Below are 24,551 nucleotides of genomic sequence, written 5' to 3'. Positions count from 1 at the left end.
ATGGTCTTCTCTCTGTGCTTGCCTGTCTACATGCCCAAACTTTTTCTCTTTATGAGAGTATCAGTTATTTCAGATGAGGGCCCACCCTGATATCATTTTAACCTGATTACCTCTGTGAAGACCTTTTTATCAAATATCACATTCGGAGATACGGGGCTTAGGATTTCAACATATCTCTTTAAGGGAGACACAAGTCAACCTATACCTTCCCAGTAGAATCATATTATTCTTTGCACTTAAGCTTTTTCAGATACAATTTGTTCTTCCTGTGGAATATTATTACATTGATTAAATTGCCTCGTTAGTTCTTCAGCTATCAGACGCTTTATCCCTGGCAGGCAGATGTAATTAGGGAACTAATAACTGAATCAATAAGGAAAAGAGTGTGTCCTTTCATATTTTCCAGCTGTTCTGATGATTCATTTAGGGCTCGGTGCCTGTTGCTACTGAGTACGTGCTTGTTAAGAGATATGAGACCGTGACTTGCAGGGGAAGGAGGGAACTGAGGAGATCTGGATGGCTCTCTGGCAAGAGGTCAGGAATGAGGTTTGTGCAGGAAGGAGGACAACATGGCTTGGTATATGTAACATTGTATAAAAAAGACATGTTTTTAAAGATATTTATTGTTTGGAAAGTGCACTTGAAGCCATGCAGAATTGTATAAATACCAGGTGAGCTGACACACTATTCAAGGCAGGGGTGGGGGGGGGGGGCTCTTATACACGATAATCTTGGTGAAATCCCATGTTGCCTTGTCTTATTTCAGTCCCTTCCTGGAAAAATATTGGAATTTTAATTTTTGTCTCTCTAAAGTTGGTTGTAGAGAGAAATATAATTTGTATATTATAGTTAGAAAGTTATTATTATAAAAATGTAAGTTAAAAAGCAGAAACTTGTTACAATTAAAATATATATCCATGGTAAAGAAATCTGAAAAGTATGAAAAGCTTTAAAAAGTCTAAAAATTACCCTTTAATCCCACTATTTAGAGATAACCACTGCTAATATTTTTGTATACTTCCGTCTAATATGTTTCAGGTTTTTTGCAATAGTACTTGAAATACAGTTAATGAAAATGTGTGTATGTTTTGTAGTATATTATATATTATATAAAATTGTAAAATAAATTATATAGTTATATTATTTTAAAATATATATTATGAAGATTTTCATATCATTTTCATATCATATCACTTACTATTGAATGGTTGCCTATGTGCTTTAATTTTTTTTGTGTGTGACAGAGACAAAGAGAGACAGAGAGAGAGATAGGAACAGCCTGACAGGAAGGAAGAGAGATGAGAAGCATCAATTCTTCGTTGTGGCTCCATAGTACATTGTTCATTGATTGCATTCTCATATGTGCCTTGACCTGGGGGCTACAATAGACTGAGTGACCCCTTGCTCAAGCCAGTGACCTTGGGCTCAAGCTGGTGAGCTTTGCTCAAACCAGATGAGCCCACACTCAAGCCAGTGACCTCTGGGTCTCAAACCTGGGTCCTCCGTGTCCCAGTCTGAGGCTCTAACCACTGCACCACCGCCTGGTCAGGCAGAGCTTTAATTTTTTTAATTATTAAAGTAATATATAATATATTCACAAGAATTTAAAAACCCTAGATAACCAAAGGAAGAAAGTACCCATTTTTCACATTCTTACCATTACAGAGGTAAATGGTATAAGTATTATGAAATATATTGGATGGCAGTGTGATTGTCTGAATTTATGTCTTCCACTGTTTGTGGCATTTTTAACCTTTGTAAGCCCAGCACTTAATTCAGTGCTTAAAGTATTGTAGTTGCCTGATATACTTTCAGTGAGTGAATGAATGAATAAATGAGTGAATGAAGAAATGGATGAACGAATGTACAAATGGAGAGGCTGTGAAGATCCAGCTCCTGGTAGAATAAAATTTGTTTCAGACTCAGCAACTTACTGTAGATTGAGAGACAAAGTAGTTATGCCAAGGCCCTTAATGAATCGGAGCCTGCTCTTTCTGTTCATCTGAATCAGCCTCTAGGCAGAGAATTTAATTTAATTTTTCTCCCATCAGTCAAACTGAAGAGCTGAAAAAGCAAAACCAGAGGCAGAGGAGGCAGGAGGTGGAGCGGGCGTGGATGAGGAGATCGGCAGCTGATCTCCTGTTCTTCTTGTGGTGGAAACGGCATGAGATGAAGGGTCCGTGCCTCTCCCTAGGCTGAGCGCTAGCAGGACCTGTGGCGGGTGGCATCCTGCCACCACCAGGATCCTCCATGATGGAAGGGCTGATCGTTTTCCTGGAAATTTGAGACTCCTGCAGTCTCAGTGTGACCCTCATGGTTTATTCCTTGCCTGTTTCTAGTTAGCAACAGAAGATGACACAATCATGCTGGGGTTTACTTGGAGGAATTTGGGGCTCTGTTTGCTATGATTTGAAGTCAGGACTCAGAGAGAGTCTGATATCTTTGGGTTATAGTCTCTTTGGTATTTAATTGGGAAGCATGTGTCTTAATTCTGACCATCTGTACCCTGAGACACCTGCCATGGGAAGGAGACTGATTCATTTATTAAAACTCTGCATGGAAAACTCAGTTTTTGCAGTAAAATTTATGATATATACTTCTCAGTGGAATGGTGTGGTCCTCACAAACCTTGACTTTCCTCCCAAACCACTCCAATATAATTTTATATACAAATAGATATATAAATATTCACAAACAGATGGATGGATCGGTGGATGGATGGATGGATGGATGGATGGATGGATGGATGGATGGATGGATGGATGGATAAGTGGAAAAAGAGACAGATTAATGGACAGTGAGTCAGACATTTTCTATTCTTTTTGGCTGTAACAGTCATCACCAACCTCCCTCCTCTGAAAAGCTTCCCCACTAGCCAAGCTCAAGACATTGGCCATATTGACACCATTGTTCTTATTACTTCCTCCACCCAGTAACATCTCTATTTACCTTCTCTCCTGTCTATACCACCTATATCCCAAAGCCTAGCTCAGCATAATACAGTTCTCCAGGAAGCCTCATTGTTCCACTTCTAACTGTTTATCTTGCCCATTTCTTGACTTCTAGAGCTTTAGCCTTTGCCCCGTTCCCCACACTCTTTTTTTTTGTGTTGTACCTATATTTACATTTTGATGGTCAGTGGTTACTCCTTTTGCTGCTTGAAGAATTGTATGTGGTTCTGTGCTCTGTAATATAATGGTACAGTGCTATTGTTTTAGTCACTGAATTGGTAAATAAAGAAAAAGACTTAAGAACAATGGGGAATAGTGTTGACTCTTTTTCCCATGTCAGATTTGGACACATATAGTAGTACTTATTTGTGGAATGAGAGCCCAGTTTGGATAAATATGATGAGAGTTGAGAGCTGGTGCAGAGTTGGTATAGTATAGTATAGACTTGCCATTGGCTAAGTCAGGATCGACATCCTGGTTTTCCATATAGTTGCTGCAGTCTCTTTGTAGCCCAAGTGTCAGTATCTAAAGCTATAAAATAAGAATGCAAATACATCTTATTAACTGCCTTATTGGCTAATTTCAGTATCAGAAGACAGTATATGTAACAACATCTCACACACACATGTCTGTCATTTATTGGACAAAAAGAGACATTTTTATGTAGTTCATAGTGCCAGTGTTCAATAAATATTTGCTGAATTAAATTGAAATGGGTCAAAACTTTTTTAAGCCCCTTAAAGCCTTTTTGAAATTTCCAGAAAGTCATTTAAAAATTATTTCTATCTGGGCTCTGAGATTATGGTCTCAGAATTTATCAGATAGCAAAGTTACCTGGATGTGTTGTGCTGGACAGATCCCTATAGGCGAGTAGCTATTGGGGACGTCATTGCGGGAATATACACGAACTGATCCCATTTCTTTAAACTTAGGGGCCACCTATTTTTGCCTTTTTAAAATTTATTTACCTATAAACACTGGGGGGAGAAACATACACATGGTGAAATCTTCATTATAACCTAGATATCATGATTCCATGGAAGGAGATGTGAGCTAGGCATTAGAAGACTTTAATCCTAGTTCCTCTGAACAAAATTTCACTTCTTCAGATTGAGTTTCCTTAACTGGGAAAGAGGTTTGTCTGTGTGTTCACCTGTAAGGTGCCAGGCATTGTGTAACCACTGATACATGAGGGTGAATAAGGCACGATCCCTGCTACTCTCTGACTCACGGTCTAGTAGGAGGAGAGGCATGCCGACCATAAATGGCATAGTGTGAACAGCTTGCTAGAGGCAGACAGTAAAAATAGCAGTGGCGCTGAGGAGTGAGTGGTTAACTCTGCCTGGGTTGATCAAAAAACGCTTGAGAGCAGAAGTTTAAGTGAGTAATAACTGTCCTTAATTTTCGTTCAGTGTCTTTTCTTAATTCTCCAATGTGTAAAAGAGCAATGTAGTTGAACTATTATTATTATTATTATTATTATTATTACTTTTATGATCTGATTCAGATATCGCACTGTAAGACATTCAATTGAAAATAAACCCCTCTCCCCTGACTGGTATCTATAGGAATGCTGGCCTTTCCCGTATGCATTACAAAGAGGGCAGACTCTACATCCGTAATATAAGTGAATGTGAACTCTGACTCTATTAGCCAAGCAGAGGGTTCTTTTCTGTTTTCCCGAAGTTCTGAGGTTCTCCTAGAATATTTTCCTCCTTCTCTGAATTGCTTTTCATTCTTACCTACATGTTTTAATTATTGATTTATGCAACAGATATTTGGTGAGCACTCTATATGTATTCAGGGAATACAAACACAGCTAACTGCTGACAAATCTGAAAGGCATAACCATATATCAGCCTGTGATAAGTGCACCATGGAAACAAAAGATGAATGAGAAGGAGGAAAGATGAGTGGGTGAAAGTGGTTAGAACGGGCTTTGTAAAGGAAGCCACACTTGTGCTGACCCTAAATAGATGGAGAATTTTTACTTAAGCACATGAGTGGCCTTATCTTTGCCATCTTGCAAAGACAAGGGAGTATAAATGAGCCTGGTGTGGTTAATGGCACTGAGGAGTTCATTTCATTCAGATTATGTATAGGAGCCAAAGAAATGAAACTGAGAGCCTGGTATTTTGCATGTGACATTGGCTCAGATTCCAGCTAATGAGCATTTTTACATAAATGTCGCATTTTCCCTCTGAGCACAGCCTCCACCTCTTCCTTACCTTCATATTTACCAGAGTGCCTAACGTGTAGGAGTTGTCCAATATATACTTTTGAAAGAAATCTTGCTGAATTATTTTAGATGTAGCTGAAGACTTCATGGACTTTGAGGGAAAACGAAGATATAATTCTACTACAGATTTTACCCTCTAAAGCAGAGAGTGATGGATGGCTTCTGAAATGGATTTATACTTAGCTCACAAACGTCAGTCAATTGGATATATACTAAGCATTTACTTGGGCTAGAAGGCATGATGATAAGCATAACACTGTTCATATTTGTATGCTTTATCTGGATAAAACAGATGCCAGCTTGGGTGTGTTAAGCACTCTGGTGTGTGGGAATGTTCGTCTTCAGGGGAAGAGGCATGTGTTCGTGTTGCAAGTGCCCCTTGATGCTTACACTGTCCTCACTTCGTTGTTTTGCAGCTCTACAGCTCCATGGACTTTGGGAGACGCTGGCAACTCATGCATGAACGCATCACCCCCAACAGGTTTTACTGGTAAGCCCCGTCTGCAGCCTCACCCCCTTTTCCTGGATACCCCCATCACTTGAAGGCACACGTGTTCTGGCCCTTTGCTACTCAAAGTGTGGTTCATGCACCAGCAACATCCGCATCACCTGGAACTTGTGAGAAATGCAAAACCTCAGGCAACACTTACTGATCAGGAGCCAGCATGTAACATATTCCCTGGCAATTAATGTAGACATCAAATTGTCAAGTTTGCAAAGTACTGGGCTAGAGACCTCAATGAGAAGGTCACGGGCAGGTGCTTTTTAGCTATGTACTAATCTCCCCTCTTTTTGAAAAAAAAAATTATGTACCTATTCTAAAAGGCAGTATTTTCTAAAATGTACTCTGAAAAACACTAGTCCAAAAACTGCTTTTCTTTGGTCAAATAATTTTTTTTTATTTTTAATTTTTTTTTTTTTTTTTTTACAGAGACAGAGAGAGAGTCAGAGTGACGGATAGACAGGGACAGACAGACAGGAATGGAGAGATGAGAAGCATCAATCATTAGTTTTTCATTGCGCATTGCGACACCTTAGTTGTTCATTGATTGCTTTCTCATATGTGCCTTGACCGCGGGCCTTCAGCAGACCGAATAACCCCTTGCGTGAGCCAGCGACCTTGGATCCAAGCTGGCGAGCTTTTTGCTCAAGCCAGATGAGCCCACGCTCAAACTGGCAACCTCAGGGTCTCGAACCTGGATCTTCCGCATCCCAGTCTGATGCTCTACCCACTGTGCCACTGCCTGGTCAGGACTAATTTTTTTTTTTGTATTTTTCTGAAGTTGGAAACGGGGAGGCAGTCAGACAGACTCCCGCATGCACCCGACCGGGATCCACCCAGCATGCCCACCAGGGGGCGATGCTCTGCCCATCTGGGGCGGTGCTCTGTTGCAACCAGAGCCATTCTAGCGCCTGAGGTAGAGGCCATGGAGCTATCCTCAGTGCCAGGGCCAACTTTGCTCCAATGGAGCCTTGGCTGTGGGAAGGGAAGAGAGAGAGAGAGAGAGAGAGAGAGAGGAAGGAGAGAGGGAGGGGTGGAGAAGCAGATGGGCGCTTCTCCTGTGTGCCCTGGCCGGGAATCGAACCCAGGACTCCTGCACGCCAGGACGACGCTCTTTGGTCAAATAATTTTAACCACTGATTATCCAATTCTGCCCCCCTGAAGATTCAGGATTCATGTTAGGGTATTGAACTCTGGGAAGCCTTAAGTGAAGAAGGCTACTGAACTTTAAGTTACTGATTTCAATACTTATTTCACTCCCAAATATTTTCCTCATGTCACACCTGGTAAATTTTTCAGAAAAACTTCTGTGGAGCATATTTTGAAAATAGCTTTTATAGGAGTGAACGCATGGTCCAAATGGAGAACTAGCTCTCCTGCCTAGTCAGAAAGTGCTTTTACTAATCGGTGTTCCTTTCTACATCCATACTATTGCACCTTGGTTGTCACAAGGTAAATCTGGTTTGGTATAATTTACCTTTTACTCTTCCTTGCTCTAATATGAAATACTTCTTCCTTGTATCTTGCTTTTATTTCAGTTGAGATGAAAGTCAAAGGAATAGAGATTAGTAAGCATGCACTATGCTTAATATAAAACAAAATCAATATTAACAATGTTTGAAAGTAATATCTATCCCATGTCTTTTTTTTTAATATCTTAGTTTAACTCTCTTTAAAAGTCACAATATGGCCATTTATGCTTTACACAAGATAGGGGTGGGTGTGGTGTGAGTGTGGCAGGGAGGTAGTGGTGATGAGTACCTTGTACATATACACATCTGCATCAGTGTCTTTGGGAGGAATGGCTTCACTGGGAACCATCTGTACCCACAAAACTATGTCCAGCATTAAAAATGGTGACTTCTGAAGCACACTGTTAAACCAGCTGTGTTTTATGCACACAGTTCAGAGTACTGGGAGAAAAAAAGGAGGTGGAGTATTGCTCTTAATCCAACACCTGGACTATCCCCAGTTAATTTGCCCTTTCCAGACCAACTCTTATTTGGTCTGTAACTATCATTACAATTATGATTTAGTCTGCACTTGGAACTTTTAAGATTTTCAATAGACAGAGGCGGATGTAGGAGATGCTTATTTCTCTGATGTTCCAGCTGCAGACATGCAGCCTTTTGCTCAGTGAAACGGGCCGGTTTCTCAGTGTCACAGTGCTGTCGCCTAGAAGTCCCTCGAACAAACGCTCGAGGTGATAAGGCTAACTGCAAACTAGGAAGCCCTTGTGAGGGAGAGGAAAACTCCAATGGAGTGGCTAAGTCTTGTCATTGTTTCTGAAGGAAATTAAAATAAATGGATAAGGGGCCACATTTTCTTTTTTTTAAAATTTTATTTATTGATTGATTTTATAGAGAGAGGAGAGAGAGAGAGAGAGAAAGAGAGAGAGGGTAGAGGGGGGAGGAGCAGGAAGCATCAGCTCCCAATGTGCCTTGACCAGGCAAGCCCAGGGTTTTGAACTGGCGACCTCAGTGTTCCAGGTCGACGCTTTATCCACAGCGCCACCATAGGTCAGGCAGGGGCCACATTTTCTTCCAAGAGCAAGAAGAGACTGTTTCTGCTGCTGCTCCCACCCCCTGCCTTTGTGCAGCAGGAAGAATAAATCTCCAGGTCCTGGTCATTGTGTTTCATCTCACCTCCAGTCTCCGCTTCCTTCAAATATGCCCCCTGGGGAAATCAGAAAGTTAGTGTCATGCTGGCTAGCCCTGCGGTAGCTGAAACGTCCATTTTTGTAATGATCCCTTCTTTGTGTCTGACATATAATTGCCACAATTACTCTTTTAGGTGTCATAGGACTTGCAGAGAAAGGGTGACTTTTACATAGATGTGTTTCCCACTGACAGAATGCAAAGCTGCTGAAAACTCTAAACCCTTGCCCTGGCCGGTTGGCTCAGTGGTAGAGCGTCGGCCTAGCGTGCGGAGGACCCGGGTTCGATTCCCGGCCAGGGCACACAGGAGAAGCGCCCACTTGCTTCTCCACCCCTCCGCCGCGCTTTCCTCTCTGTCTCTCTCTTCCCCTCCCGCAGCCAAGGCTCCATTGGAGCAAAAATGGCTCGGGCGCTGGGGATGGCTCTGTGGCCTCTGCCTCAGGCGCTAGAGTGGCTCTGGTCGCAACATGGCGACGCCCAGGATGGGCAGAGCATCGCCCCCTGGTGGGCAGAGCGTCGCCCCTGGTGGGCGTGCTGGGTGGATCCCGGTCGGGCGCATGCGGGAGTCTGTCAGACTGTCTCTCCCTGTTTCCAGTTTCAGAAAAAAAAAAAAAACAAAAAAAAAAAACTCTAAACCCTTATGTTGAAGAGACATGGCCATTATGGGTCAAGAGGGGAAATATCCATGTGGCACCCCCTGGAGGAAAGAGAAAATGTGCATTCCGCTGGATGTAGAGTACAGCTCTGGCTGAGACAGGATCTCTTTAAGCTGTGGTCTCCTCATCTGTGTAATGGGAACAAGGCTCTTCTTGCAGATTTCAAAAATTGAACAGATATGGTCAATAGGACAGTTGGCAATTGTGTTTCTCTATTTCCAATGTATAATTTGTAAGCTATATGTCTTTAAGTACGGTGTTTGTTAGCAGTTCTAAAGGCTGCAACACATGAGAGATTTATCATTCTTCTGGGATGCAAATTTGAATCACATACAGGTGAAACTGTATGCCCATGGATATCCGATAACAATCGAATGGGCCTAATTTACTTCCAGGAGTCCAGACCTCAACCACACTTTATATTCCTCTACAGTTTGAGTCATAATTCTTATAAAGTAGTAAAATTAGAAAAAAAAAACAGTTGACAACAAAAAGTTTTAAAACTACTTCTTTGGGAGAGATGGTATAGAGTGAAGTAGACTGAAGGGGAAACAGAAGTAGTCATGCCAAAAACAAGACTTTGAGTTGAAAGATGGGCCCTGGCTGGTTGGCTCAGTGGTAGAGCATTGGCCTGAGGTGTGGAGGTCCTGGGTTCTGTCTTCAGTCAGGGCACACAGAAGAAGTGGCCATATGCTTTTCCACTCTGCTTCCCTTTCCTCCCCTCCCACAGCCATGGCTTGATTGGCCTGAGCGAGTTGGCCTTAGGCTCTGAGGAAGGCTACATGGTCTCCACCTCAGGTACTGAAAAATGGCTCCAGTTGCAAAGGAGCAAAGGCCCCAGATGGGCAGAACATTGCACCCTAGTGAGCATGCCGGGTAGATCCCAGTCAGTGTACATGCAGGGGAAAGAGAGAGAGAGAGAGAGAGAGAGAAAGGAAAAAAAAAAACCCAGAAATGAAAGATGGCATTAAAAAAGGCTTCTGTTGTGTGGTATGTAGACAAATAGAGTGAACTTTGGGTCATTGTTTTACCCATTCATGCGCTTATTGCTAGATCCCTATATGTGTCCTGAACAAGGGATTGAACCCACAGCCTTGGTGTATTGGGACAATGCTCCATGTTCCAACCAACTGAACTGTCTGGCCAGGGCTGGAACTTCTTTCTCTATGGGTGACCCTTTCACTCATCTGATACCTTATTAACAAGCAGATCATCAGGCTTGTCTTCCATCTCCCATAGGTCTCCCCACTGCTTCAGCAAATACATTTTGTAGGGCTAGCACAGCAGTGAAATAACTGTTCTAACATGATACCTTTCTAGTCTGCTTGGGCTGCACTATCATGGGAAAAAGCACTGGCTATTGTTTTTTTTTTCTAAATATTCTACTGAGCTGCAACTGAATGGCTTTTCTACTCTTCCTCTGGGAGAGAATTAACAGGCCTGCCATTCAGCAGTGGGAAGTTTGTTTTCTCTGCACAGCCAATGTGAACATGTATGGTTTGCAGCTTTGCCTCTGTGGCCCCTCACTCTCCCCAGGTGTCCACCTTCTTCTGACATCTCTTCCAATGAGTTCACTGTGGTATTTGGATTGCAACATGGGCTGATCTTAAGAATAAGAAACACTTGAAGAAGTCAACAGATGTAGTAGGATTTCAAGATCAGCCTACTCCAGTGGGGCCAGGGACAGGAACAGGGTCTCTGAGGACTGCTCTTGGGCTGTAATGGGCCTGGTTGCAGGGTGAGGATGGGCCGGTGCACAGGGACTGTCGCTACTGTACTTGCTTAAGGTCAGCTTACTGAGTGTCAATTTCTAGGATGGTTGTGCTGGCAACTCAGCTTCTCTTCTGCTTTTTCAGAAAAGCTATGAGGAAGGTTTGGAAGAATGGAAAAGCAGTGTGTCCCTCCTGGTATGTGTAGATAGGAGGTCCTAGGGAAAAGTCTTTTAAAGAAAAAAGAGATGATATGGAAGTAGAGAACAGACTCCAAGTCCTCTTATCGCAATCTTTCCTTTCCAGTTGTTCATTGTCCTTGTTGAAACCAGGCTCTCTGTGCATGCATATGCTCTTTTATGTGTAGCCTGAACATATTACATATGAACTTGGATAGTCTTCCTTTTCTGCTCTTAATGTTCTATTGTAACAATTTTTGTTATAATAAAATGTTTATTACTATCATTTTTAGTTGCCTATGCAACACTTCATTATGTAAAGATACATACTTACTACTATTGTGTTTTATTTTTATTGGACATAGACAATTTTTATATTTTTATTATCATACATATCAGTCTCATTGATATTTTATGTGTATTTCTTTAATACCGTGGTTTGTTTCTTTGGACCAGTGTCCTAGGTAGCCCAAATAAAAGCTCGACTGTGCTTTCCCAATCTCTGTGGAGTGTCGCATTTAGATGGTATGACCCAAATTCAACACTGAAAGCTTTTCAGAGCAATGTGGCTTTTAACTGAACATTTTCTTGAAGGGGGTTCCCAAGAAGCATTGCCTCACACAACATACAGCAAGTCTTCCTAAAACTCCATTGTCCATCTCTGTCTCTCCAAAGCTCTGACCATCACAGTAGTTATTTCTCACCTTTTACTTTTCTTTCCAAGGGCTCTTGGTCACAGAGGCATTTATTCCAGAGCTCTTCTATATCCACACTCTCCTCCTGAAGTATCACAGCTTTTCTTGTACAGAATAATCTACCCTCTCTCTTTACCTATCTGTCTAATACTTACGCCTCCATCCTCAGCAAATCACTGAAATATCCCTTAGGTGTATATCCCTTAGAACATGGAGGAGGGGCGATTGGTAATTGTTAGGATTTAATACTTCTGGTATCATCACCACTAGAAGGAGAATAATTATATTAAAGTATACATATTTTGAGTACTTTCATGCCTATCATTAAAAATGTTAACCAGGCCCTGGCCGGTTGGCTCAGCGGTAGAGCATTGGCCTGGCATGCGGGGGACCCGGGTTCGATTCCCGGCCAGGGCACACAGGAGAAGCGCCCATTTGCTTCTCCACCCCCCCCTCCTTCCTCTCTGTCTCTCTCTTCCCCTCCCGCAGCCAGGGCTCCATTGGAACAAAGATGGCCCGGGCGCTGGGGATGGCTCCTTGGCCTCTGCCCCAGGTGCTAGAGTGGCTCTGGTCACGGCAGAGCGACGCCCCGGAGGGGCAGAGCATCGCCCCCTGGTGGGCAGAGCATCGCCCCTGGTGGGCGTGCCAGGTGGATCCCGGTCGGGCGCATGCAGGAGTCTGTCTGTCTCTCCCCGTTTCCAGCTTCAGAAAAATACAAAAAAAAAAAAATTAAAAAAAAAAATGTTAACCAATTTATGCTATTATATATTCCCCCATATAACATATAACAGGATCAGTCTATAGTGAATACTTACTTCCTCCTTGTGGTGGGTCACCTCCAACATGGCCCCTAATGATCTCTATCTTCTGGAGGCCATGCCATGGTATAGTCCCCTTCCTTTAAAATTGGGCTGAATTTAGTGACTTGCTTCTAGTGAATAGCATGGGGTTCAGGTGATGAGATGTCACTTCAGATGATGGGTTTCATTTTAAGTGTGCTGTCTTTCTTGGGTGAGTCAAAGTAAACTATCATGTTTTGAGCTGCCCTGTGGAGAGGTCCACGTAGCAAGGAACTGAGAGAGGTCTCCAGCCAATAGTAAATGAGAAACTAAGGATCTCAGTCCAAAGCTTAGTTCCACTGATGAACAACTGAATCCTGCTGACAGTCATGTGAATGAGTTTGGATGTAGAGCCTTCTCCAATCAGGCCTTCAGATGAGACTGCAGCCCTGGCAAACACATTGATTGAAGTCTTGTGAGAGACTTGGAGGTAGAGGCACCCAACTGAGTCATCCCTAGATTCCAAACCCATAAAAACAGTGAGATAATAAATTTGTTTTTGTTTTTAGCTGCTTAGTTTGATGGTAATTTGTTGCACAGAAATAGATAACCAATATACTTCTTCCTGAGCATTATTTTTTGCTTATTTATTTTTGAACGTAAGGTAACTACTTCTGCCTTAGACCACTTCTTCCATTTTTCCTATACTGATACTGATACCAGCCCAGAGATGCTGAGCTTTCCTGTTTGTGTCTACCTGTACAGTAGGAAAATACCATGATAACCTGATTTTCTTGACATCCTGACGCTCAGATTCTCTGGGGTTTTATGGTTGAGTAATAGACCTCAGTCTGACTAATGCTCATTTAATATCATGAGGTTATCTGACCTTATTCTATTCTATTCTGTTCTGTTCTTTTGTATTTCTATCCTACACTTTAATGGCAGAATCGCATTTTCAGAGAATATTGCTGATTCTGAATATGTGTGTGTGTCTGTGTAGTTATTGTGTGTAAACACACATGAGCCCAGAATGCACATACCCATTTAAAGAGGTGCTAATTTCCTTTAAGTTGTAAAAACCTCAGATGTATGGGTCCTGGAGTTACCCATCTCAGCCTGGTAGCAGCTATGGATGTAGAGGACACAGGGAAGAGATGCAGGAGCTAAAAATCGGGAACAATTACCTTAAAATAAAGTTGCTGGGGTGAACTATCTTGCACCTTTACCTCAGCTGAAACTCTATAGATTTCACCTGCTCTTGAATACATTCTATGTTTTGCTGCAGAAACGAGCTACATCTATTCAGCTAGGAACTCATTTAGACCTTAAACTAAGGGTCCTGGAGAAACACATGCCGAGTCATCCTTAGGCTGTTAATGCATTATCCACGACAGAGATAGAGTTAAGGAATAGGCAGAATGGCTTGAGATTGCTTCCTGGAAAATCAAGGCCTTTTCAAACAGAGTTAATGTTATGGGCTGAGATTTTGAAGCCGCCTCTAAATGTGCATCTACAATTTTGCAAACGCAGTCATTTGCAATCTCAAGTAATAGAATTTAGGCATCGACCTGATCTAAGGGATCAGATTTAGAGGCCCTTTGCAAACCAGGGAATGCCACACATAATATTTAATTCAGCTTTCCCTTACATTTTTAAAACAACAGAGCAATTTAAAAATACATTACATTCAAAATAATACATGCAAGGTCAAGAGGGGGAGATGTGAAAGCTCAGCTTGCAACCAGAAAATGGTTCCTACTTGGCTGGTAGGGGCTGCACATGCTGTACGTCTGGTTGCCTCTCGGTGTTGGAAGAGTTATCTCTTAATGCTAAGAGTAAAATGCAAGGCCCGGAATTTACACATGGTCATCTGCCAGCACACTGAGGAAGTCAGAGTGCTCACCTTCTCCTTGAATGAAGTCAAGGTGTACTGGACTCATGTGATAATTATGCTTGGCTCATGTCTGTTATAAGAGAGGAGGAAAACAAGGAGACATAGGAGCTATATCCCTAATGACTTCTTTATTATGAAAAGAGGAGGTCGTATTTGACCCCTGCCTTGGGAAATCTGAAAACATTGGTGTATGTTAAACAAATTCAAAAATCCACTCACCTAATCCGTGGAACACAAATTCCAGGATGGAAATGGAAACACCATTCTACTCTCTTTGCCTTGCTTTTTGTCCATTGTCTCCAAAATTAGAGACACATGCCTTTCAAATGCTTTTTCCACCTGAATTATTATGTGGAGAACATGAGAGTTATTCATTCAGCTCAGAAACAGTGAAATCTCATTGTTAATAAACTTTCAGAGAATGGCAGATTTAACTGTTCTCATAGTGGGTGCGATTTCAGCTGGTTAATATCCCTGGAGGGCAGGATCTGGAGAGCTCCCATGGGGAGTAGCATGGCTTGCCTACTGTCATCTTTGTGAAACTCAGATTGTTCCTTAAAGGAAGAAGTGGGAAGAGTGAATGCACTGGTAGTAATGAGCTATACTAGCCTGACCTATGGTGGCGCAGTGGATAAAGCGTCGACCTGGAAATGCTGAGGTTGCCAGTTCGAAACCCTGGGCTTGCCTGGTCAAGGCACATATGGGAGTTGATGCTTCCAGCTCCTCCCCCCTGTCTCTCTCTCTCTCTTTCTCTCCCTCTCTCTCTCCTCTCTAAAATGAATAAAAAAAAATTGACTCCATTTAGTTATTTAACGAGAAAACCAGCCATAAATAGAAAGTAAGTGTAATGAGCTATACTATAGGGGCTATGAGAATTAGAGGGTCAGGGAGAGGCCGAGGGGGAGAAGAAAAAGAAGGAGTTGAGCTGAGTAGCTCAAGGAAAAACACCCAGGTGAGGGCTGGGAGGCTGTCTAAAATGCAGGTTGGACATAGGGTTGCAGGACAAATGATTCACCCTTTCTCTCCATGAAGAAATCTAAGAGTATTCTACTCCAGCTTGGGTTGGGGGTACGTGTTAATTTGTTCAGGCTGCCATAACAAAAATAGTGGAAATTTATTTTCTCGCTGTTTTGGAAGCTGGAAGTCTGAGATTAGGGGCCAGTATGGTTGGTTTCTGGAAAAAAACCCTTTCTGGCTTGTGGATGGCCACCTTCTTGCTGTGACCTTAAGTGGTGGAAAAGAAGAGAGAGCAGGAAAACTATGGTGTCCCTTCTTATAAAGACGTGAATCCATCCTGAGGGTCTCACCCTCGACCTCATCTACACCTCATTGCCTTCCATTGGTCCTATCTCTAGATACCAACATATTAGGGGTATGGGTTTTAATATGAGAATTGGGGGTTAGGGCACAATCAGTCTATAGCAGGGTAGAAATCAGGAAAGAGCTTGAGAGGAAATGTAAACTTTCACAGAACTTCCCTCCAAGAAGAGTTCTGTAGCACCAGTGTCTAAGGCTGGTGGGCAAAGATGGAAAGACAATGCCAAAATGACAAAACTAATGTTAAAACTGATAGAACAGAGAGTTTAATTACTTTTTTCCTGATTGTAGTCACAATACAAACTTGTTTTAGACATTTAAGAAAATGCAGAAAAATACAAAGAAAATAATTATCTATAATTTCACTGCCCAGAAAATACCACTTAAAAAAATCAACTACTTCTTTCTATACTTCCCCCATTATAATCTAGTATAATTATAATTGTAAACAAATTTAAGTTTTTATCAACACTCCAGATCATGCTGTTAATAAAATTTTTGTTTTTAAAAGATAAACTTGAACAATTTTATACCATTCTTTATACTTCCTAAACATAATTTACAACTTGCATTACTGACGTTGTATTCTAAATGGTAGATATATAATAATTGAATCCCTCTTTTTTCATTTAACATTGAACTTGCTTCTAAACTTTTACTATTAGAGAAGGCATTGGAATGTTGTTTGGAAAAGGTTGAAGTAATTATTAGTTCAAGGTTTGATTATTATCATTTTTAAGGATAGACTACTACAACATTCTATAAATAAATATAAATATACATATATGGTCATTCCAAATTGTTCTCCAGAAAGTTTCTACCAGTTTCCACTTCAACTAGTAAAATACCATTTCACTGTACCTCATAAAAATTTAATTTAAAAAGTAATGTAATTTCATATGCAAAAATGGATCTCCCTTGTTTTAATTTGCATTTCTTATCAGATTGGTGACTTTAGACATGTTTTCATATATTTATTAGCCAATGTATTTCTTTTAGGTTTTTACTTCTTTTTTTATTATGAGTTCTTTATATGGTCTCTAATTTTGTTTCAATATTATCCCAAGTTTGTTTGGGTTTTAATTGCCTTATAATTTTTAACATACTTTTTAGTTTAAAAAAAAATGATAAAATCTTTTTACTTTTCTCTTCTCATTAAAATGTCTTCTATTACTTTGTGTTCAGATAGTGCCCTCAACCTATGATCATGTAAATATTATCCGAAGTTTCCTGATTTCTAATGCTGCTTTATTAAATATATAATATAGTATATATATTACATTTATATTAAATAATATATCAGACATAAAAATACTGAGCTTTCTCCTACATTACACTTCAGAAAACTCACACTATTATTTCATCCTGTGACTATATTATCATTTAATTAGTTTGATGATTTTTATCCACACTGATGAATATTTTTAGAGTTTATGGGATTTCTATTTACTATTCCTAGTGAAATGTAATTCAATGAACATGTCCTCACTTAATTCTATGCCCATATTTCTGACTGTTTCATCTGATAGTTTCCTGTTGGGGAAACTGGTCATAAGTTAGGTACTCTTGAGGTTAGTGGTATTTGTCAGCTTTTATTCCACTGGATTGGTTGGTCCTCTTTGCCCTGAGCTGGACCTCACTGTGTTTAATTATTGTTTATAATACGACATAGTGTCAAACTGGGCAAATCTCCTCTTCTGAAAACCATAATGAAATAAAACAAAAATAAACAACCATCTTCTTTTTTCAAAATATCCTTGGCTTGGCCCTGGCCAGTTGGCTCAGTGGTAGAGTGTCGGCCTGGCGTGCAGAAGTCCCGGGTTCAATTCCCGGCCAGGGCACACAGGAGAAGCGCCCATCTGCTTCTCCACCCCTCCCCCTCTCCTTCCTCTCTGTCTCTCTCTTCCCCTCCTGCAGCGAGGCTCCATTGGAGCAAAGATGGCCCAGGCGCTGGGGATGGCTCCTTGGCCTATGCCCCAGGCGCTGGAGTGGCTCTGGTCGTGACAGAGTGATGTCCCGGAGGGGCAGAGCATCGCCCCCTGGTGGGCAAAGCGTCGCCCCTGGTGGGCGTGCCGGGTGGATCCGGGTCGGGTGCATGCGGGAGTGTGTCTGACTGTCTCTCCCTGTTTCCAGCTTCAGAAAAATACAAAAAAAAAAAAAAAAAGATATATATATCTCCTTGGCTTGTCATACATCCAAATAAATTTGGGGTCATTTTGCCATGTTCAAAAACTCCCGGGTTCCCCCACCCCAGAAAGTAACTATTGATTAGAAGTACAGCAAAGCTATAAATACACTTGGAGAGAACACAATCTTTTTCAATATCCAGTTTTCAATATCCAGATTTTGATCATATGGTTTGCTATTCTTTTCATTCCATTTCTGTGTATTCCTCAGTGATGCTGTATAGTTTTCTTCATATCAGCCCTACACAGATTCAGCTAATATTATTTCTAGGAATTTTTACCTTTGGTGCTATTTTAAGCAAAGATATTTCACACACCGCATCTCTCTTCAGACTGGTATGACTGACCTGGGTAACCATGAGGTATCTCTGTAACTTGCCTACATACATACATAGTTGGTACCTAAGATCATTTGCATTATAAATAAAATGTTTTTCTAATAAACCATAAGTGTTCAGAGAGTGTGATATGACTAGTGGGTGTTTTGGGGATCTAAATAGGAGGAGAGCCTGACCTGTGGTGGCACAGTGGATAAAGCATCGACCTGGAAATGCTGAGGTCGCTGGTTCGAAACCCTGGGCTTGCCTAGTCAAGGCACATATGGGAGTTGATGCTTCCAGCTCCTCCCCCCTTCTCTCTCTGTGTGTCTCTCTCTCCTCTCTCTCTCTGTCTCTCTCTCTCTCCTCTCTAAAAATAAATAAATAAAATAAAAATATTTTAAAAAATAAAAAAAATAAATAGGAGGAGAGCTCTCCTCTAAGCAGCTGTGTGACCTTGGGCGATTGTTTTAATCTCTGTGCCTGATGCCCACCAGTCAGGAAGGACACCAACTGCTATTCCCTGCCATTAACTCCTGGCCAACTGTCAGTCTTCTCAGCCTGGCACATAGTAAGTACTTTATAAATATAACATTAATAACAAAACAACTTGTAATATAATTGGACAAGATGATCATTCTTAATTTGGTGACAAATAGCACTTAGCATCTCTTTGAAACAGAACAAGGTTTAGTATGTCAACTATTTTATATATATATTTTTTCCCTCACAATCAAATCCCATGACCTAATAGTCAGTGTTGGTATTTCTGATCTGTTTTTCCAGCTATCAGCATCTGTCTTAGGGCTATATTTGTTAAAACTATTTTTAGGTAAAGTATTTCTGGCTTGTTAATAAAATTCCTAAGACCTTAAACTAAATATTGTGTTGTATCAGGTCACGTATGCTTTAACAGATGTGATGCAAACGTTGAGACAGATCCATGCAGATTACCATGGAACTGTGGCCAGAACTGGAAAACTTCAAAAGAATATTAGAGGAAGTGTTATGATTGCTCAGAGGACCAGGGCTCTGGCTAGCCTGGTATTCCCGTCAGAGCCTTCCCGGAGGAGAATTGGAGAGTTTTGAAGAGTGGACTCAACTGCTCGTAAGAAAGGGAGACAGGTTTTCCTCGGAAGGGAGAATAATTGGAACAAAGCCTAGGTCATAATATGTTTAAAGAGCAGTTAATATATCTGCTAGAATAGGGTCCTCAACTTCAGCATTTTTGACATTTTCTTGATTGGATAATTATCCTGTGCGTTGTACGAGATTTTGCTGGATCCCTGGTCACTGCTGTGTAAATGCCTACAGCATCCTTTAGTTGTGAAAATGTTTCCAGATATTGCCACATGTTCTGTGAGGGAAAAAATAGCTTTCCACTCCCCTGCCATTGAGAACCACTGTGCTAGAAATATAGGATTTGTATTGAGAGACAGTGGGAAATCAAAGGAGGGACATAGACTAGATTCAGAATGTGAAGGGGGATCTCAAATACTAGGGAAGTGATTTAGACTTGTCTCTCTGGGTAATGGAGGGCATTCATCTTTGCACAAGGAAATGACATGATATTCATGTTTCATGAAGATTTATTGACATTCGGCACTTTCCCTGAGATGCTCAAGTGCGCTTCTGCACAACTTTCTGTCAATAGATAAGCCACTGATTTTTCTCATGACAGATGCAAATATATATATATATATATATATATATTTTTTTTTTTTTGTATTTTCTGAAGTTGGAAACGGGAAGGCAGTCAGACAGACTCCCGGATGCGCCCGACTGGGATCTACCCGGCATGCCCACCAGGGGAAAATGCTCTGCTCATCTGGGGTGTTGCTCTGTTGCAACCAGAGCCATTCTAGCACCTGAGGCAGAGGCCATGGAGCCATCCTCAGCGCCTGGGCCAACTTTGCTCCAATGGAGCCCTGGTTGCAGGAGGGGAAGAGAGAGACAGAGAGGAAGGAGAGGGGGAGGGGTGGAGAAGCAGATGGGCACTTCTCCTGTGTGCCCTGGCCGGGAATCCAACCCGGGACTCCTGCACGCCAGGTCGACACTCTACCACTGAGCCAAATGGCCAGGGCTCAAATGCAAATCTTAAAGCATTCTCGTCTGGAGATCCATTCTCCAATGAAAAATCATGTAATTTTATTTTATTTATTTATTTATTTATTTTTGTATTTTTCTGAAGCTGGAAACGGGGAGAGACAGTCAGACAGACTCCCGCATGCGCCTGACCGGGATCCACCCGGCACGCCCACCAGGGGCGACGCTCTGCCCACCAGGGGGCGATGCTCTGCCCCTCCGGGGCGTCGCTCTGCCGCGACCAGAGCCACTCTAGCGCCTGGGGCAGAGGCCAAGGAGCCATCCCCAGCGCCCGAGCCATCTTTTCTCCAATGGAGCCTTGGCTGCGGGAGGGGAAGAGAGAGACAGAGAAGAAGGAGGGGGGGGGGGGTGGAGAAGCAAATGGGCGCTTCTCCTGTGTGCCCTGGCCGGGAATCGAACCCGGGACTTCTGCACGCCAGGCTGACACTCTACTGCTGAGCCAACGACCAGGGCGAAAAATCATGTAATTTTAGAGTTTCAAAAGTACGTACTTCATAGATGGTTTCAAAAATAACACATATTTGTTTATACTTTAATTGATACAACATTAAATAATTTTATTAAACTATGAATTAAATATTTTTAACAGAATACCTTTTATTCTTTCTTGATCCTTTATGATTTTTGTACACATGACAGTCATTTCTCACAAAATTATAGTTATATTATATCCCCATTTTATGTGTTTTTGATTTCATTTACATCTAGTCTAAATAATAAGTGTGCATAAAGATCAATTTGAGGGTGGCAGAGTAGTCCACTCTCATTTATACTAAAGAATTATGAGAATGTTAGCGTACAAAGGATGCTGAAAGATGATCTGGTCTAGCGATTGCTCCAGAAGTGGTTCTGGAAGCTCTGAGGTGGTTCTGATAAATGGCCCCCGGGACCACCGGATACATAGAGAAGCCTGGGGGGTACTTATTGAACAGATCCTTGGTCCCCTGTTTTTGTTTCAACCAAAACTACTAAGCTTCTTCATTCATTTTATATATTAGGCTTTTGCAGAATATCACTTTTGAAGATAGAAGACCATTGAAGAAAAAAACAAAAGTGTTTATGAAATCATTTATCTAGACTGTTCTTTTTTTTTTTTTCCCAGTTTACACAAATTGCATACTGGTATTAGAGTCTTCAGGTTATCTTTCCTCAGTGGTTATACCACCCTGACATGTCCAACTCCATAGTGTAGATCAGACATCCCCAAACTACAGCCCGTGGGCCATTTATCCGCCCCCCCCCCACCGCATTTCCAGAAGGGGCACCTCTTTCATTGGTGGTCAGTGAGAGGAACACTGTATGTAGCAGCCCTCCAATGGTCTGAGGGACAGTGAGCTGGCCCCCTGTGTAAAAAGTTTGGGGACCCCTGGTGTAGATAGTGCTTGAATGGTTAAAATCTTTGCCAAACTCCCTGGGCCTATTGTGTTAGTGAGGATACTACCTGGTGATTCTCTGTTCATGGGCTTACCTTATTTTGCTAAGGAGATAAATGTTCACATTCACATGGACATGATTTTGGCAATTAAATGCTAACCCACGAAGCCAGGTATGAAAGAGGATGTAAGACTATAGTGATTGGGGCGCAAGAAATGGACCGTTTTATTCACTTAGTGGCAACTGGTACTGAGCATCAGTTAGTCACACCCTAGCTTTTTCTTTTTTTCCACAGAAGAGTGCCTACCGCAGGATTTATTTTTTTAGGAAATTAGGGTTTTTCAGCTGTCAGCATATTGCCTTTCAAAGATAGCAGTGTTCTTCCTACATACATCCTTTGTGTCTATTTGAATCTAGCAACTGGCATTTGTTACCACTGATCAAGGGACAAAATTCTGATTCAAGAATCCATGGAGTTTCTCCTTCAGTCCTCCCAAATCAGAACTCATTCTCCCCTCGTAGTCATCTCACTCGAATCTGCTCTTTGGAAAGGCAGCCTGGATGATGGATTAGTGGCATGCCCCGCCCCTTCTCACCTCCACTGGCCAGTCATGTCACCGTCATTCTTCAACCTTTTCCCTAACCATGTGGAGGAGGAGCTGTCAAGTAATTTGGGAAGAACTGGTCTCCATGGAGGCAGAAAGAGAGAGAGCGTGAGCCCCTGGGGGATTTCTGCTCTGCCCATTCAGCAGTTTGGATGAATTTGAGCAGACTGGAGTTTTGAAAAGGTCAAACCCTGGAACCAGGCAGATCTATACAAGGCACCAGAGTATGCAATAATTGTCGAGGGGCCAGGCCAAAAGCACTGGGGGTTTAAAATGGGGGGAGTTGTGCTCTTGTTCAAACGCAGCCGGAATGAGAGGTCCAAGATCGTGCTCAGCATTATTGTCCCCCTGTTTAGCAAATGTCATTAAAAGAAGTGACAGTGAGCTGCTTGGGTTTCATGACTTTTATTACTTTTGTAGAATTGGAGATTTGGAACATGAACTGCATAACTGGGGAATCATGGCTTCTCTTGTCCTTTCTTTTCTTTCATTCTTTCCTATATTTTTAATGGGAGATTTGTTAGGATTTTTCCAGAGCTGAGAGGAATTCAATAAATTAGGTAGAGAAAATCTGTGACCCATCTGAAACTAAGATAAAATTATATTGAATGTCAAATGTAATTTTAAAAAATCATAGTGCTGAGTGCCCTGGCCGGTTGGCTCAGCGGTAGAGCATCGGCCTGGCGTACGGGGAACTCAGGTTCAATTCCCGGCCAGGGCACATAGGAGAAGCGCCCATTTGCTTCTCCACCCCCCCCCCCCGCCCCGCCTCCTTCCTCTCTGTCTCTCTCTTCCCCTCCCGCAGCCGAGGCTCCATTGGAGCAAAGATGGCCCGGGCGCTGTGGATGGCTCCTTGGCCTCTGCCCCAGGCGCTGGAGTGGCTCTGGTCGCGGTAGAGCAATGCCCCCTGGTGGGCAGAGTTTTGCTCCTGGTGGGCGTGCCGGTCGGGCGCATGCGGGAGTCTGACTGTCTCTCCCCGTTTTCAGTTTCAGAAAAAAAATACAAAAAACCCCAAAAAACAAAACAAAACAAAACAAAAATTATAGTGCTGAATATAAAAAGGAAAAAAATATAAAAACAAAACAAAAACACATAGATTACACATTTTTACCCAATCCACTGGTAAAATATAGTGATTTCTTTTTCTTAGGGAAAAAGAAAACACATTTGTGACCTTGTGTGGTGGAAACACAGACTGTGGAAGAGTCAGGGCTCTGGCTGCTAATTCTGCTTCTGCCATTAGAACAGGGGTCAGGCCTGAGAATGCCGCTGCCTCTCTGGGGAGTTATCTGCTGAATTCAACGGGCTTGCTAAGAGGTCTTAGAAGTTTGGTTCAATGCTTTCACCCCAAGATTCTGTAGTCCTCTTGCAGCCTGGATGTTGATCCCCATCATGGGCTTTGTGGCAGGTGGGGAAGCCCTGCTCACCCCTCTGTAGGGGAAAATTTTGTTTCTCAGATGATGGTCAAGGGAGAACCTGCAGTGAATTGTTAAAAATGCTGATTCTTTTTTTTTTTTTAAGTTTTTTGTTGTGGTTGTTTTTTTTACAGAGACAGAGAGAGAGAGTCAGAGAGAGGGACAGATAGAGACAGACAGGAATGGAGAGAGATGAGAAGTATCAATTATTAGTTTTTCGTTGGGACATTTTAGTTGTTCATTGATTGCTTTCTCATATGTGTGGGCCTTCAGCAGACCGAGTAACCCCTTGCTCAAGCCAACGACCTTGGGCTCAAGCTGGTGAGCTCTGCTCAAACCAGATGAGCCTGTGCTCAATCTGGCAACCTCGGGGTCTCGAACCTGGGTCCTCAGCATCCCAGTCCGAAGCTCTATCCACTGCGCCACCACCTGGTCAGGCTGATTCTTGATCTTAATCTCTAGATCTGGGCACCAGGAATTTCTGTTTTAACAGTCTCTCGCAGCAATTCCTTTGCCCATTAAGTTTTAGAAACCAGAGGAAGTGGTTACGAAGGGGTTTGAAGACCAGGGGGGCAAATTGGTGGATACCAGGTGTTGGTGCTTTGAGTGGCAGAGACTGGGAGCCCTTACCAAAAACCCTGTCTTGTCTCTGTAGTATTTGACATCCACAGTTAAGATCAATGAAGACCTCACAGTGGAAGAAGACATTGCCACCTCCAGGCATCTTTTTTAAATGCATACAATTTATGCTAAATGAGATAATATATTTAAGTGTGCTTTGAAAGCTGTAAGGCGTTACAAAAAATGGTTTGTAAATGTAAAATGTTGTATGGATCTTAGTCATTATGAAAACAATGCCTCTAGTTTTTATTAACACTATGACATGAATGCAGTTATCGATTTTACCAATGTTTATTTTGATGTACTTACTGAGGAACTGCATTCACGAGATGGCTTCGAAGTCTGT

General features: G+C 42.0%; 1 protein-coding gene across 1 annotated transcript in view; it reads left to right on the top strand.

Moving 5' to 3' along the window:
- SORCS3 (sortilin related VPS10 domain containing receptor 3) overlaps window positions 1–24,551 on the top strand; it is a 631,295-nt gene that overhangs the window by 407,207 nt on the left and 199,537 nt on the right. The window contains exon 5 of the mRNA XM_066355178.1: window positions 5,607–5,680. Coding sequence (XP_066211275.1) covers window positions 5,607–5,680 — 74 coding nt within the window. The remainder of the gene's footprint in view (window positions 1–5,606; window positions 5,681–24,551) is intronic.

This window comes from Saccopteryx leptura, chromosome 13, assembly GCF_036850995.1.
Source record: "Saccopteryx leptura isolate mSacLep1 chromosome 13, mSacLep1_pri_phased_curated, whole genome shotgun sequence".
Lineage (NCBI taxonomy): Eukaryota > Metazoa > Chordata > Mammalia > Chiroptera > Emballonuridae > Saccopteryx > Saccopteryx leptura.
The sequence above is the reverse complement of the archived record's forward strand: the minus strand, read 5'-3'. Positions and strand labels throughout refer to the sequence as shown.